The sequence below is a fragment of the Mandrillus leucophaeus genome, unplaced genomic scaffold (genome assembly GCF_000951045.1).
Source record: "Mandrillus leucophaeus isolate KB7577 unplaced genomic scaffold, Mleu.le_1.0 Scaffold325, whole genome shotgun sequence".
NCBI classification, from domain to species: domain Eukaryota; kingdom Metazoa; phylum Chordata; class Mammalia; order Primates; family Cercopithecidae; genus Mandrillus; species Mandrillus leucophaeus.
This window is the reverse complement of record NW_012103421.1, coordinates 91,560-105,883: the sequence shown is the minus strand read 5'-3', so window position 1 is coordinate 105,883 and position 14,324 is coordinate 91,560. Positions and strand designations below refer to the sequence as shown.

Here is a 14,324-nt window from a genome sequence, read left to right as displayed (position 1 = left end):
GCTTTAATGCCCGTCCCCAACAAGAGTAGAGTGGAACGCTGTCGGGTCCAAAGGTGAGTCCGGCGACGCTGTGTGCGGGAGGGAGCGCTGGGGACCCGCGAGGGGTCTGAACCCACGCCGGCTTGGGACAGAACTACAAGTTACTTTTTGTTGTATTTGTGCACTTGGGATTGATTTCCATTTTTGGCAATAACAGCCCGTTTTTTCTCGTTTGCTTCAAAAACCGAAAGGGAGGCCAGGTGCGGTGGCTCACACCTGTAATCCCAGCACTTTGGGAGGCCGAGGTGGGTGGATTGCCTGAGCTCAGGAGTTTGCGACCAGCCTGGGCAACACGGTGAAACCCTGTCTCTACTAAGTAAAGTACAAAAAATTAGCCGGGTGTGGCAGCAGGCGCCTGTAGTCCCAGCTCCTCGGGAGGCTGAGGTAGAATTGCTTTAACCTGGGGGGCGGAGGTTGCAGTGAGACAAGATCGTGCCACTGCACTCCAGCCTGGGCAATAGAGCGAGACTCCGTCTCAAAAACAAACAAACAAACAAAAAACTGAAAGGAAGAGTGGCCCAAACCTCTCCCAGGACTTTCTACCTGTGGTCCCTTCTCTGTGGAGGAAGTTCGCGCCCATCGCGGTAACGATCACCTGGGAAGCCCTGCCCCGTGCTAATGCGCATCTTTAGACGCAGAACGTGCAGAGCTTTCATCAGCTTCCCAAAGGAATCTGGGGCTCCAACAAGGTCCTGAACCCCATTCCAAGCGGCAGCTCAGTTGCTGGTGAGGACTGTGCCAGGCAGGGTTCTTAGCTTTGTTCTGTTATCTCCTTCCTCTGAGCACCCACATATCTGTGTCGCTTCAGGATAGCAATGGCGCTTCCAACCTGTAACTCACAGCTTCCCCAGGGCTGTCCCTCACGCAGCTGGTCACTGTGTGCTCAGAGAGCCCCATAGAACAAAGCCTCGCTGACCAGAGTGCCCTGGGGTCTCCACTCCTGCTTCCCCGGACTCAGGGACAGCGTGGTGTAAGGCCTTAGATGAGTATATGTGGCCTCAGCACCCGGGGAAGAATGGCAGGGCCTTGAACGGCCTCACCATGAGCTCCCCTGACGGCTCTGCTCCTGAGGATAAGGCCCCCTCACCAAACGTGGGATCCCTAGACCTGTCTCGGGGGCCATGGAGTCTGCTCCTTTCAAAGGAGCGGCTCTGGTTCCCTGCCAGCCCTTGGAATTCCAACAAACCAACACCACCCTCCCACAGGCGCCAGACGGCACCCGTCCTCTCGGCACCACAGAGCCTGCCTCCCACCGCGGGCTGTCCCCTTGGTTCCTGAGTGCACCTCCCACCTGGCCCTGCGGGGCACGGAGCCCTCCTCCCGCACTGTGGGTACGCAGAACTCGTAAGCTGCCCACCTCAACCGTCCAGTACCATGTGCCGTGTGTCGGGGTTCGGCTATCCTCAGACTCGAGGGTGGGAGGTTCCCCCCTCACCAACCAGGTAAATCAGAGGCCATCAGAGCAGGCGGGACCCCCGGGGGCTTCTCCACAGGGGCCCTCACTAAGCACCCGGCTTACAGGAGAGGGCCAGGAGCTCGGCCTCTGCACAGGGAACCCTCCCCCAGTCACGTCCAGGCCCGTTCATTACCACGTCATCCAGAGAAAACTGGGATCCTTGAGCGAAGACGCTTCCGTTCATGGCGATCATGGTGCAGCCGTCGTAGTAGAGGCGGTCCCCGTCACAGCCCTTCTGGTTGGCCAGCAAGTAAATCCCACCGTTCTGGAAAAGGCAGAGCCCACAGTGGAGTGGTCAGCTGTGGTCCACCGCCCTCGCCTGCCACCTGCCCGCGTACAGGAACGTCCCCCCAGTCCCGCGAGGTCATCATGAGCGGCCCCACCACCGCCGAGATAACGCGCGCGTGTAGGGAAGCACAGACCCCTGAAGCTGCCGCGAGCCCGGCCTTGCTAGGTGCCAGGCTCTTCATAAAACATGTGTTTTTGCTTCATAACAACCCTACAAGGCAGACCCCGTCACCTCTCTGAGGCATGATGAGGTTCAGACAAGCCAAAGAAAGCTCCGTGTGATGAAGCCAAGATTCAAACGCGGCTCAGCTAAACCCACACCTGCAACGTGAAGGACGAACCAGCACCGCCCGCTGCACGTCTCACTGCCCAAGAGCAGATGCAGCAAACGTGCGGGTGTTCCCTACGCCCCGCCATCATGCCAACGAACAAGGAGCACGTCCTGGTTCCTGGTCACGGCAGGGAGGGTGACGGGGTCGGCTTCCTGGGGTAGCTGCGCAGGTGAGATGGGCTGTGCCAGCGAAGCCCCGGGGGGCGGCAGGGCACACTTGTTGAGTCCAGGCGGTAATTACAAGCCCAGAAGGTCCATCTTGTGTGGGCCCAGCCCTGCAATGATGCAGGAGTGCTTGAGATGCAGTGCCTACCCCGTGGTGCACACTCCCTGACCCAACCCCTACCTTGCTGGTGGCCATAGTCACGAGATCCACCCTGCTGTTGGCTTTGCGCAGCACGTGGTGACTGCCCGAGGCATTGGTGATGATCTCCACCCCATCCAGGCCCATGTCGATGTGCGGGCTGCGGGCAGAGGCAGGTGAAGAGAAGAGGCCACCAGACTCCTCCAACCCAGCCTCCCAGGCGGCCCCTCACACTTTCCCATGGCAGCTCCCGGCCGACGGTCATGGCCCCAGGAGGTCTGCAGTCCCAGGTCCTCCCAGCTGGCCCATGTGAGGTGGGCGATCGGACAGCACGGGGCATGGGGCTGACCTGTGAGGTGTCCAGAGCTCCTCACAGATCTCACTTCCAATGCAGGTGTCCCACGTGGCCAGCACCGCATCTCCGAAGGGCGCAGTTTCCTGCCGTCGGAAGAGAAGAGTGCATAAGATTCATTGGTCACGCCCTGTCTGGGCCACAAACACTACCTAGGGCCACACACATCCTGCAGCCACAAGAGCTGGAGTTGGCTCTGGGCTCTCGCACATTCCGAAGAGGTGGGTGCCCTGTGGCTGCACATGGGACACTGGGTGGTGCCAGGAAGAGGAGCCTTTAGGAGCCTATGTGTGGAATAAGGGGATGCCTGTACTCTGAGCAGCCAAGGGGCAGAATGTCACGGTCACCAATGGGGTTGCCAATCGGGGTCAGCGGCTTCTGAAGTGACCCTGTTCTGTGATCACACTGAAGCAGCTGCTGCCCTGTGTTGATGAAACTCGGCCCCCACTCCCGGCCACAGAGCAGCGGCTGAGAGGGGACACCAGGGTGCCTTCCCTTAGAATTCAAAATTGAGAACAGGGCAGTTTGCTGTCAGTCTAGATAACACTTAAATGTAGGAACACAGCCCCTGGGGCGGAGAAGGCTGTCTTCTGCCACAAGGAGGACACCAAGAGGAGGAAGCCAGTGTGAGCAGGGAAAGGGAGGAAAAGCGGCCCCAAGGCCAGGAGGAGCCGCCCTGGCTGCTGCCTGGCGCGCAGCCCCCCTCGCTATAGGAACCTGCCTCCTTTGTCTGTTTCAGACCTGTGCGCACTGTGGTGCCTTCCGTTACCTGGATCCCAAAGGGTTCCCGCCCCACCCGGTCCACTGTTGCCTGAGAACAGCGACAACCGACTGAAAAATGGGCTCCACACCCAGGGACTCGCCTGCTTTGTCAGGTCCTGTATCATCCGAGGCAGAAGGTACTCCTCCGTGTGCCTGGAGAGGAAAACACCAAGGATCTGAGGATGAGCATCTCAGGACAAATGAGGAAGGGCAGCTACATTTAAACAAAACTCAAACTGAACCCTCCGAACGGATGAACTGGCAAAGGAACTGCCAAGTGTTCCCCCAGTGCAATAAACAATTGCATGAAGGTAAAGAGTATGAAGGTGGCTTGAGGAGACTACGTGACATCGTGGTGGGCTGGGCTCTCCGAGCATCAGGCTGTCTCAGTTTCCCCACACGCTCATGGTCATCTTTACGGAGAGATGTGTCACAGGGGATTCGCTGAGAACTGACCACGCTGCCCCATGGAGAAATCAGGGTGGAATTCCTGATTGCTGTTACTGAATCAGAAAAATCATGTGGCATTAACCCGAAACACAATGACAAACCCGTACATCCCTGGAATAAAATGATGCTCTCAATTTGAGAGATGGGGAGGAGGGTTTAATACCAACTTTAGTGCAAGGTGTCCCAAGACGCTCCACCAAGAGGTGGAATCTTCAAAATAGACGGTTCACGTATTTGACTTCCAACAGGCTGTTACAAGATGCGCCACTCAGACTTGCAAGGAACTCTGTTTCCTTTTTGCTTTCTTAGAATTCCCAGGAGCCTTCTGGGCATGGTTTTAGTAGCTCTCTTTACTTAAGAAATGTTAAAAGTTGAGAAACTGAGTCAATGATGTCTTTTCCCCTCGTTCACATAGGGAACGGGGACATGAAGATACCCTACAGACCTCCAGGCTGCCTTGGCATCCCATATCGAGCACTCAGTTCACCCTCATAGCCTGTTGATGGCGATGCTGCTGCACCAACATGCATTTTAAACACAGGAACCGTCCAAACATCTCTCCCTGCATCTGCACCTTTCCCTCGACTCATGCAAAGATCCCCCGGGCACCAGACAAAAGACCCAGCAGGACGGGCATGCACCCAGCCTTGCCCCTCACTGCAGCTGTGCTCCACGGCCAGCGCACACCTTGAGAATGGCTCTCTGCAGGCAAGGACCAGGCCTTAGTTATGTTTTCCTAAGAGGACCTGGAACCTGGAATGGCACCTTGAGCCTGCCAAGTACTCTTTACTAAAACAGGGGCATGGTGAACACGACCATTTCTTGTCATCATCTGGCACAGCTCCCAGAAGATTAGAAACCTCAGCTTTCGGCCAGGCGCGGTGGCTCAAGCCTGTAATCCCAGCACTTTGGGAGGCCGAGACGGGTGGATCACGAGGTCAGGAGATCGAGACCATTCTGGCAAACACGGTGAAACCCCGTCTCTACTAAAAAAATACAAAAAACTAGCCGGGTGAGGTGGCGGGCACCTGTAGTCCCAGTTGCTCGGGAGGTTGAGGCAGGAGAATGGCCTGAACCCGGGAGGCGGAGCTTGCAGTGAGTTGAGATCCGGCTACTGCACTCCAGCCAGGGGGACAGAGCGAGACTCCGTCTCAAAAAAAAAAAAAAAAAAAAGAAACCTCAGCTTTCTCTAAGCGAACCAAAATGTGCAGTTGCTTCTGGTGGGCTCCAGCCTCACCTTCCTGCCACCCCTTCCACAGGGATGAAAGGAATACCATCCCAGAGGGCCCATTGTGACACCTGACACCGAGGTATTCATGAGACAAAAGGGGGAAGGTGGAACAGGAGCCCCACACTTATGCTCTGAAATCCTAGAGACAACATCAACTGATAAAAGGTCTCAACACAAGCACAAATAAATGACGGGAGACAAGTTGACAACTAAGAAAAGATTTTGAAAAGTCTTAAAATGCTTGTAGATTCGAAAAACAAAGCACAGGATAGAGCCCCGTGAAAAGCACTGCAGAGAAGACAAATTCAGGGGAATAAAACTGCCAGAAAAAAATGCAAATACATGAAGACAGTGATGGTTAGAAAGAAGATGAAAGATAAGGCAGGCAGACACAGACATGTCACTTGCCAGTCATCAAGATTCCTGAAGAACAGAACGGAAGCAAAAGAACAAAAGCCTTTGGAAGCAGAAAATAGGTCAACTTTCCTGAAATAAGAAGACCTGAATGTGAAGTCGAAAAACCTTACAGCCTTACGGGGTATAATAACAAATGATGAGAACCCCCAAGCCATTTGCTGGAGCTACTGAACCTCCAGAGTCGTAGAGACATCCCACAGGCACCTCGGCAGGAAAAGCTGGTTCCTGCAGAAGCAGCGCTAAAATCTGGTTGGCCACAGACTTCCTTTATGGATTCGTTTTATTGCAAAATATGTTACGCAAAAGAGTACAAAGGCACACATGTGTAATTAAAGGATATTAAAATAAGTCCAGTGCATGCAGTACCCAGGTGAAGGAGCAGAGCATCGCCTGGACCTCCGAGCCCCCAGCGTGTGATGCTCTCTCCTTGGAAGTGCTCCCTGCAACAAATCTCGCCTATCTTTGGACTTCAACCCAGGTGCGCTGATATGGTCTGGCTGTGTCCCCACCCAAATCTCACCTTGAATCATAGCTCCTGTAATTCCCACATGCTGTGGGAGGGACCTGGTGGGAGATAAATTAACCACAGGATGGTTTCCCCCATACTGTTCTCATGGTAGTGAGTCTCAGGAGAGCTGATGCTTTTATAATGGGTTTTCCTTTTTGCTTGGGTCTCGTTCTCTCTTGTCTGCCGCTATGTAGGATGTGCCTTTCGCCTTCTGCTGTGATTGTGAGGCCTCCCCAGCCACATGGAACTGCGAGTGTATTAAAGCTCTTTTTCTTTATAAATTACCCTGTCTTGGGTATGTCTTTATCAGCAGCATGAAAACGGACGAACAGGGTCTCATTCTGTCATCTGGGCTAGAGTGTAGTGGCACGATCGGGGTTTGCTGCAGGCTCAGTCTCATGGGCTCAAGTGATCCTCCCACTTCAGCATCTCAGGTAGCTGGTGTTGGGAACAGGCCCCCAGATCTGACCATAAACAAAATCTCTGCAGCACTGTGACATGCTCGTGATGGCTATGACGCCCAGGCTGAAGGCTGTGGGTTTACCAGAATGAGGGCAAGGAACACCTGGCCCACCCAGGGCGGAAAACCACTTAAGGCGGTCTGGAACCACCAACAATAGCATGAGCGATCTGTGCCTTAAGGACATATTCCTGCTGCAGATAAGTAGCCAGAGCCCATTCCTTTGTTTCCTGTTTTAGTTAATCTATAATCTATAGACACAATGCTTATCACTGGCTTGCTGTCAATAAATATGTGGGTAACACTCATTCGTGGCTCTCCACTCTGAAGGCTGTCAGCCCCAACTCCCACTCCACCCTCTATATTTCTGTGTGTGTGTGTCTTTAATTCCTCTAGTGCCGCTGGGTTAGGGTCTCCACAACCCAGCTGATCGCGACAGCTGGGACCACAGGTGCACATCGCAACGCCCAGCTGATTTTTGTATTTTCTTTGGTAGAAAGGGGGTTTCACCATGTTGCGCAGACTGGTCTTGAACTTCTGAGCTGGTCTCGAATCCTGAACTTCTGACTGCCTTAGCCTCCCAAAGTGCTGGGATTACAGGCATGAGCCACCACGCCTGGCCTTTCTTTTGGTCTTCATGAGTATCTTAGCTATTCGTGGCCTTTTGCTCTTCCATGGAAATATTGGAGCCGGTTTATTGAATTTTCTGTTCAGATTCTTATGGAAACTACACTGAATCCATAGATCAACTTAGGGGAGATGAATGCTTTTCACACTGTGCCTTCCTTTTCAGATACGCAGGCAATCTCCATTTAGCTCAGTAGTTGTTAATGCCCTCCCATAAAATTTTATCACTTTTTCCCATACGGGGCTTACACATCTCTGGTTATAGTTATCCATAAGCACTTTGGCTGCTGGAATAAACAGTATCTTCCTTAAAGTTACACGTTCTGACTGAATGTTGCTGGTAAATGAAAGGAACCTGACTTTTGATTGGTTTTATCATCCAGCAAACTTGCCAAAATGTATTGTTAATTACAATACGGTTTCAGTCTATTCCTGGATTTTCATTTGATCCAGAATAATGACCTCTGTTCTTTAATCAAATTATTGTGTCCATTTTTATTTGTAGTGATTACTGACAGATTTATTCTGTCTTATGTGCTATCTCTGAGTCCCACTTTTTCTACTGGACTTTTAAAGAACTCACTTCCTTTTATGCTTCATTTGGAATTATTTCATTTTTTCCTTTTTATTCTTCTTTTCTTCTGCCTGCTACTTTGACAATCGTATGTTCTGTATCTTTCCTTTTAGTGGTTACCCTAGAAACTTTATGTGTATTTCACCTAAAGTCAAAAATTGATCAGTATCTTTATCCTCCTACAGAGCATTGCCCTAATTAACATGCACAGTTATGCAGCGATTTAGGGCTGGCCTATTTTCTACTACATACTAGACATTATGTTTCGTACAGTCCCGTTTGTTTACACATATATACAAATTTATCAATATCCTTTTTCACCAATCCTTTTGAAATTTCAAGGCTTCTGCTAGAATAATTTTCCTTCTGCCTAACGTACACGTTCAGAATTTCCATTGAGTCTTTCAACGATAAACTGTTTTTGCTTGTGTAAAAATGTCTTGATTTTGTCCTTGTTCTTAAAGGATGCATTTGCTGATTCTAACATTCCCGGCTGCCGGTGACTCCCTCCTCAGATTTTTTCCAGCCACCGTCTCCTGGCTCTAGGCTTTGCCACTACAAAGCAGGAGTTGCTCCAGCTGCTCAATCTTTGTGGGTGATTTCTTTTCCCCTTCTGGCTACTTTGGAGAATTTCTCTGTGTCTTTAGTGTTCTGTGGTTTCACAAGAATGTTTCTATATGCGACTTTCTGTTTGTTTATCCTGTTGAGATCTGTTGCAGTTAGTGTATCTGAGAACAGCATCTTTTAAATATTGTGTGGATGTTTCCATCTTCTTTCAAATACCGCCTCTTCTCCATAACCTCCGTTATCTCCTTCTGAGACAGGGATTCCACCCTTGTTATCCACTTTCACTCTTTGCTCATGTTTCTTAATGTCTCTTAGGTTTGCATCAGATTTTCTTTAAGGCTTAAATTCTGGATAACTGGGAGAGGTCTACCTTTCAGTTCCCTACCTCTCTATTCAACTATGTTTAACTTACGTGTTATTCATCCACATTATTATTTGGCTCTTTTTCTAACTCTGATTGTCTGTTTCTTACCTTTTGAGCTTCTCATCGATTTATTTCAGTGTATTAGGAACACTTATTTTCTATTCTGTGTCGAGCTTTCACGTCTGCATCTACTGTATTTTTTTTGCTGGTTCTTACTCATTGTGCCTTATTTCCTTGTACATTTTATGATTTTGGACTGTGAGTTTCTCATTTTCTATAAATGTCACGTCTAGAAATTCTGAGCAGCCTGGATTGAAGGTGAATTTCTCCAGAGAGACGTCTGTTTGCCTGTGCCCAGCGTCTGCGGGCGCTACAGTAACTTCTGGAAGGTCTATTGCCTGGAGACTGGATGCTGCCTGAACTCATCTTGGGTGCATATGGAATTAACTTCTTCTCCTGAGTCTTATTATACTACACAGGTAGGGAGGTTTCCAGCACAAAGGCTGTCAATTTCTAGGCAACATTTCTCCCCCTCCACCAAGCACCAGGTTGAGGAAGGCATGTGTTCAGCCTTCTCTCTCTGTGCAGTGGGCTTACGTCTCAGTCACAGTTTCAATGTGAGCCGACTATAGCGACAGCATACGGGGGTGTCTCCTACTGGATCTCCTGCCCATCCCCCCACCTCCACTTCCATGGAGTTATCATCAATAAAGCTCAAGGTCTCCAGGCGTAGGAAAACCCTTGGGGCAAAAGCCAGCTTTGTGCCCAGGGTCTTACCCTTGTTTCCCAGGGTCTCTGGTTTCACTGTTTTTAGGCTCAATATATTCTGTACTTTCCTGCCAGCTCAGTGGTGCACACTTGAAAATGAGACATAAATGCAGACACACTGTATCCGGCATATTAATGGCTTCGGTTGTGAGGGTCATTCCGGTTCTGGAACTGCCCTGGAGTCAGAAACGGCAAAGCAGCAGAGGAGTGAGTGGCAGACAAGAGCAGTCAACGATTCCACCTGCAAGACAGAAAGTGAACTGCGAGGGGGCAGACATCTCTCCGCCTCTGCTGGCAGAGAGGATGAAATTACAGCCTTGGAGCCTGCAGAAGAGAGTGGCCATGAGAAGCAAAGTCGTCCGCCCACGGAGACCTTGCAGCCCGTGTCTGGCAGCACCAGGCTCTAGAGGGCGGGGTGAGACAGAGCCGGAAGCAGAGGATACCTGGACCATCTCCTGGGCCCAGCACATCATCCCACTGGGGACCAGACTGTGCCACACACTGGGCACCAGAACACTAGGCTTGGGAGACAGGGGACAGGGAAAGGGGTGGTCTTGAGGTCTAGAGGCTGAGGATGGGGGCGCGTGGTAAGTGAAAGTCCAGGTGGCTGAGTGTAGGTGCTCAGCCTAGGAGATCAAAAGACGGCTTTTTTTTTTTTTTTTTCTGGAGAATTTAGAAAGCAAAGATTTACTTTATCTTCACCTCAACATATGCTAGAAAGACATGGGATAAACTCAACATCCATTCTCAATTTTTAAAAATCTGAAGTAAAACTAGCTATAGATAGATATAAGCTCCAATCAAATGCAGAAACATGAAGAACTTTCCAAGGAAAGTCGGGAAAAAGATGAAACTGCCCCTTAGCAATGAATTCTGCTCCAGAAATGATCTAGTATACTGTTCTAGAAATGCTGGCCAACAAAAGTTAAGAAAATGAACCAAGAGGTGTAAATACTGGAAAGGAAAAGGAAAATTCGTTGCATATTATATAAGTTTAACTTAAAAGAAAAACTACAAAAATCAACAGACTAACCAACAGACACAACAGAATTTAATGAGGTGGTCAATTACAAAAGCAACATAAAAATCAAGTTTTCCTGTATAAAAATATTAACCACTTAAAAATATAATATTAAAGAGTTCATTTACAATAACAACAATAAAAAATAGAAATAACTGTAGTAAAAATAGAGAGTAGAATTTCTCAACTGTGGCAATTTTGCCCCCCAGGGGACATCTGGTAATGTCTGGGGACATTTTTTGTTGTCACAACTGGGAGTATCTGTGGGGAGACCAGCCATGCCAGTAAATGCCTGAGGATGCATGTGGCAGATGCCCCATGATGAAGAATGACCCAAAGGTCAACCGGGTGAAGACATGAAACCTGACATTCAGTATCATTCGAGATGGAAGTGACACTTCACCTAACATGACTGACATCCCTGACTGATGACTGAGAGTTCCACGTGATCTATGCTGAACCTAGCTACAATTTAATCAGCAGCATCAAATCAGGCATATAAGGAACTGGCACCAGGGGGTGGAGACCCTAGTCCATGTTTCTGGGCATCCTCTACTTGCAGAGACCTGATCAGATGAGGAAGCCATGAGTATGGAGCCCTAGATGTGGAGAACAACGAACAATTGTTCTGAGAGCACGATGACCTCCACAGGCACAATGACCTCCTTCCGTAGTGGCTCCCACAGTTCTCCCTCATCCCCAATGTAGCCCCCTCCAGCACAACCCTATAACACCTCCCTCCAGCCCCGGCCTCTCTGCAGACAGCCCCTTCTCTGCTGTGCTGCCTGTTGCAATCTTGCAAAATATTTTCCTACTTTCTCTAATCAATCTGCCTGTCTTCGCCTACAACCGGCTTGGTAAATCCCTTCACCGCCTGCACCATCGGCCCCAGCTAGTCCATATCCCTGGCACTGCTGAGGTGGAATAGGGTCTGGGGGCAGGAAACCTGAGCACTTCCTAGAACTAAATCAAACGAAAAACCCCAGCTTTCTAAGACCAAGTAAATAACTTTGTAACTAATTCAGACAGGAAACACCTCTTTATTTGCATAGTGTGTACACCAAGTAAATAACCTTGTCACTTCACTTCAGCCTCTGTATTGACATGGGGCCCACACCAAGTAACCAATGGGAAGCCTCTAGAGGATATTTAAACCCCAGAACATTGCGTAACTGGGCCCGTGAGCCGCTTGCTGGGGCCGCTCCCGCCCTGTGGAGTGGGCTTTTATTTTCATTCAGTCTCTGCTTTGGTTGCTTCATTCTTTGTTTGCTTTGTTTGTGCTTTTTGTCCAATCCTTTGTTCAAAATGTCAAGAACCTGGACACCCTCCACCAGTAACACCCCCATGATCCGGACCCGAGGCTACACACAGCGAAGGTGCTTAACACACGTCCCGGGAGCGGTCCGGCACCCGACTCACCGACTCCTCGACCACGGGGTGAACCAGCGTAGCTCGCGGTAGTTGCCTTCGTTGGCCAAGGCCATCTTGGGTCTGATGAGCAGGATCTTCCTGCAGGCAGGGGAACAAAGCCGTGCACACCGGGCTCCTGAGACGAACGTGCCACTGGCGGTGGCCACTGCCACCGGGGGACAAGGTGATGCCGTGTACAGTTGGCTCAAGAATGGGGCCCCGAGCAAATCTCTCTCTCTGGGCTTCCACTTTCTCTCTCTGACTCAGGTCTCCACGGCTGCATCCGTTCCTGACCCTCACAGTGAAGCAGCTAAGCCCCAGCAGTTGTGCACCTCACCAGCAGCTGGTGACCAGGCGCTCCAGGGAACTCGCTCAGCAGGACTGGCTTCCAGGCCACAAGGACCTGTGTCCCCACACCCCCACCCTCTGCGTCTCTCTCTTTCTGATACCTGATGATGCCTGTCTCGGTGGTGGCTGAGACCCAGAGAAGCAAAGGCACCTCGGTCACCTGCCTGGTGCATCGGCCCTGACTAACCCGGGCACTTCCAGAAGCAGCCTACCAGTAATGGGTCCCCAGGGCAGCACCCTCGGCTGAGAGCCAGGGAGAGGCCCCAGTCACCCTCCCGGGGGCGGGGGCAGGGAGCCTACCTGTTGAGGAATATCACTCTGCAGTTGTAGCGGACGTTTCGGTGCATTACAGGCCTGCAGGAGAGAGGGGAGGTACACGCATGTCTGCCCAGTTATGAAAACACAGAGCACGCGCAGGCAGTGGCTGGCTGCAGCTCTGGAATCATGCATTTTACTTTAATATGAAGCTTCCTCCGATCCCTTCACAGAACTGCAAGGCTCTTCTGTTGGCACCCTCAAATCAAAGCTAAAATGAGCCGAGATGGTTCTGCCACCCAGGCAGCACCGACTCTAAGCCTAGAGGAGCTTCTTCTCAATGAACGGCAACTTCTTTCCACCACAGGGTTCTTCCCTCTCCTCCTGAAATGTTCCAGCCTCTGCTGCCTCCTCCCCTTCCCCCTCCAAATTGCCTTGTGCTAACCTGAGGTATCCACTTTCCAGCACTTGTCCGCCCTGAGCTCATTTCCACTCACCACCTGGGACATGTGGAACCCTTCCATTCGCCACTCGGGGCCGGCCCTTTCTCAGGACTGGGCCTTGGCTTCACACTCCTATCACCTCGCTGACAACCTGTCATCTCCCACTGCAGATGAGGGGACCACAGCAGGAGAGGGCGACCTGGCTGGGGACACTCGCACGGGGACCAGAGTGACCCGACAAGAGGCTCTGGCCAGAACAGGGCAGCACAAGGGAAAGATGACCCGGACAGGAGCGCTGAGAGGACGGTGTCAGAGAGAAGCACAGGCGCCTGCCGGGGGTGTGATCCGACCGCAAAAGTGTTTCGGGGGAAGAAAAAACCAAATGTGGATGGTGTGGAGTTCCGATTCCAGCCTTGCCACTGGCTAAGTGACCGGTGTGAACCCAAAAGTATCTGAGACAGGTCTTAGTCCACTTAGAACATTTATTTTGCCAAGGTGAAGTACGCACACCTGACACAGCCCGAGGAGGTCCTAACCACACGTGCCCGCGGTGGTCGGGGCACAGCCTGCTTGTACACATTTCAGGGAGAGAGAAGATGTCACTCAATACATGCTGGATGGGCACTGCTCGAACTGGAAAGGCAGGACCAACTCAAGGCGGCCGGGGATGGGCTTCCAGGCCATAGGTGGATTTAAATGGTTCTGATCGGCAATTGGTTGAGTTATTATCAATAGAAAGGAACGTCTGGGTTATGACAGTGGGTTGTGAAGACCAGAGTTTTATGATGTAGATGAAACCTCCGAGTAGCGGGCTTCAGAGGGAACAGACTGTGAATGTTTCCTATGAGACTTAAAGTCTGTGTTGATGTTCATGCTGGTCAGCTCTTCCAAAAGGAAGGAGGGGAAATGAGGCCTGTCTGATCCCCGATCACCACCGACTCCCCGTCATGGCCTGAACCAGGCTTTCAGGTTAACCCTGGAGGGTCCCTCTGAGAGAAGCAGTTCATTCAGAGGGTTGGGAGGACCTTAGCATTTTATTTCTGGTTGATGTGGGGAAAAGAAAGATCAGCCTGTTACTGTGTCTATATAGAAAGAAGTGGACATAAGAGACTCCATTTTGTTCTGTATTTGAGATGCTGTTACTCTGTGACCCTACCCCCAACCTTGTCCTTGCAAGAGACAGGTGCTGTGGTAACTCAAGGTTTAATGGATTTTGGGCATGCAGGGTGTGTCTTTGTTCCTAGAAAAGCTAGGTATTGTCCAAGGTTTATCCCCATGTGATAGGATGAAACAATGTTGCTAAAAGGTTTATCTCAAGGCACAGGATTTTCCTTTAAACTTATTCATGT

General features: G+C 50.7%; 1 protein-coding gene across 1 annotated transcript in view; it reads right to left on the bottom strand.

Annotated features, from left to right (window-relative positions):
* NADSYN1 (NAD synthetase 1) overlaps positions 1–14,324 on the bottom strand; it is a 47,663-nt gene that overhangs the window by 23,678 nt on the left and 9,661 nt on the right. The window contains exons 4-9 of the mRNA XM_011988176.1: positions 12,578–12,631; positions 11,939–12,028; positions 3,634–3,685; positions 2,768–2,856; positions 2,461–2,578; positions 1,629–1,760 (exon numbers count right to left, since the gene is read on the bottom strand). Of these exons, the coding sequence (XP_011843566.1) occupies positions 1,629–1,760; positions 2,461–2,578; positions 2,768–2,856; positions 3,634–3,685; positions 11,939–12,028; positions 12,578–12,631 (535 nt within the window). The remainder of the gene's footprint in view (positions 1–1,628; positions 1,761–2,460; positions 2,579–2,767; positions 2,857–3,633; positions 3,686–11,938; positions 12,029–12,577; positions 12,632–14,324) is intronic.